Below are 1,031 nucleotides of genomic sequence, written 5' to 3' on the forward strand. Positions count from 1 at the left end.
TGCTGCTGCTCCTGCTGTTGATGCCCCTCCAGCTGTTGCTGCCCCTCCAGCTGCTGCTGCTGCGTCTGCCCCTGCCGGCGGGGCGGGCGCTGGTCCCACTGCAGCTTGCGCGCCGCCTCGGGCCCCCGCGCCGCCGCCGCCCCCAGAGCCACGCCGCCGCCCCCGGCCGCCGTATCCGAGGGCCCCGCGCCGGCATCGTCACCCCGGCCACCGGCCTCGCCGGGGTGCCTGCCCGCCTCGGGCGACGCCAAGCCCGCCGCAAGGGTGGTCTGGCGCGTGACGGCGACCGAGGGCGTCCCGGTGGCGCGCACCTTGCTGGGCCGCTCGCTGGGCGTGGTGGTGGCGGCGGCTGCCGCGCCGCGGGCGGCCTCCGCCTCCGCCTCCAGGGCGGCCAGCCTCTGCCTCGCCTCGTCCAGGCCGCGCCTGAGGCCGCGCACGAGCGCCGCGAGGTAGGCGGCCGGGTCGCCGAGGGGGGCGCTCAGCTTTATGAGCGCGGTCGCCGTGGCGGGGCTGTCGAGGGGGGCGAGCGCCGTGAGGAGGCGCGTCCGCGCGCGCGCAATCTCCTCGCACCTGCGCCGCGCGTCTGCCACCTCCCGCTCGAGGGCCGCGGCGCGCGCGGACGGCTGCGGCTGCGGCTGCGGCTGCGGCTGCGGCTGCGGCTGCGGCTGCGGCTGCGGCTGCGGCTGCGGCTGCGGCTGCGGCTGCGGCTGCGGCTGCGGCTGCGGCTGCGGCTGCGGCTGCGGCGGCGGTGGCGGCTCCAGCTGGAGCATGCCGCCGGCCAGCGTGACAAGCAGCACCCTGTCGCCGCCGCCGCGGAAAAAGCCGCCGAACACGTTGTCCAGCACGGCGCCGTCCTCGACGACGACTGTGTGGTGCAGCGGCCCGATGGGGGACTGGCCGGCGGACGACACGTACAGGGGCCCCTTCGAGCGCACACGGCAGAGGTAGACGCCAGTGACCGGGTCGCTCAGGTGTGCGGTCTGCGGCGGGGCGGCTGCGCCGGGAAGCTCATCATGCCCGCCGCCTTGTCC

General features: G+C 78.2%; 1 protein-coding gene across 1 annotated transcript in view; it reads right to left on the reverse strand.

Moving 5' to 3' along the window:
- MNEG_1638 (hypothetical protein) overlaps positions 1-1,031 on the reverse strand; it is a gene marked incomplete at both ends in the record, with an annotated part of 3,665 nt that overhangs the window by 978 nt on the left and 1,656 nt on the right. Inside the window, 2 exons of the mRNA XM_014049890.1 lie at positions 312-510; positions 571-980. Coding sequence (XP_013905344.1) covers positions 312-510; positions 571-980 — 609 coding nt within the window. The remainder of the gene's footprint in view (positions 1-311; positions 511-570; positions 981-1,031) is intronic.

Source organism: Monoraphidium neglectum, assembly GCF_000611645.1.
Source record: "Monoraphidium neglectum strain SAG 48.87 unplaced genomic scaffold scaffold00168, whole genome shotgun sequence".
NCBI lineage: Eukaryota > Viridiplantae > Chlorophyta > Chlorophyceae > Sphaeropleales > Selenastraceae > Monoraphidium > Monoraphidium neglectum.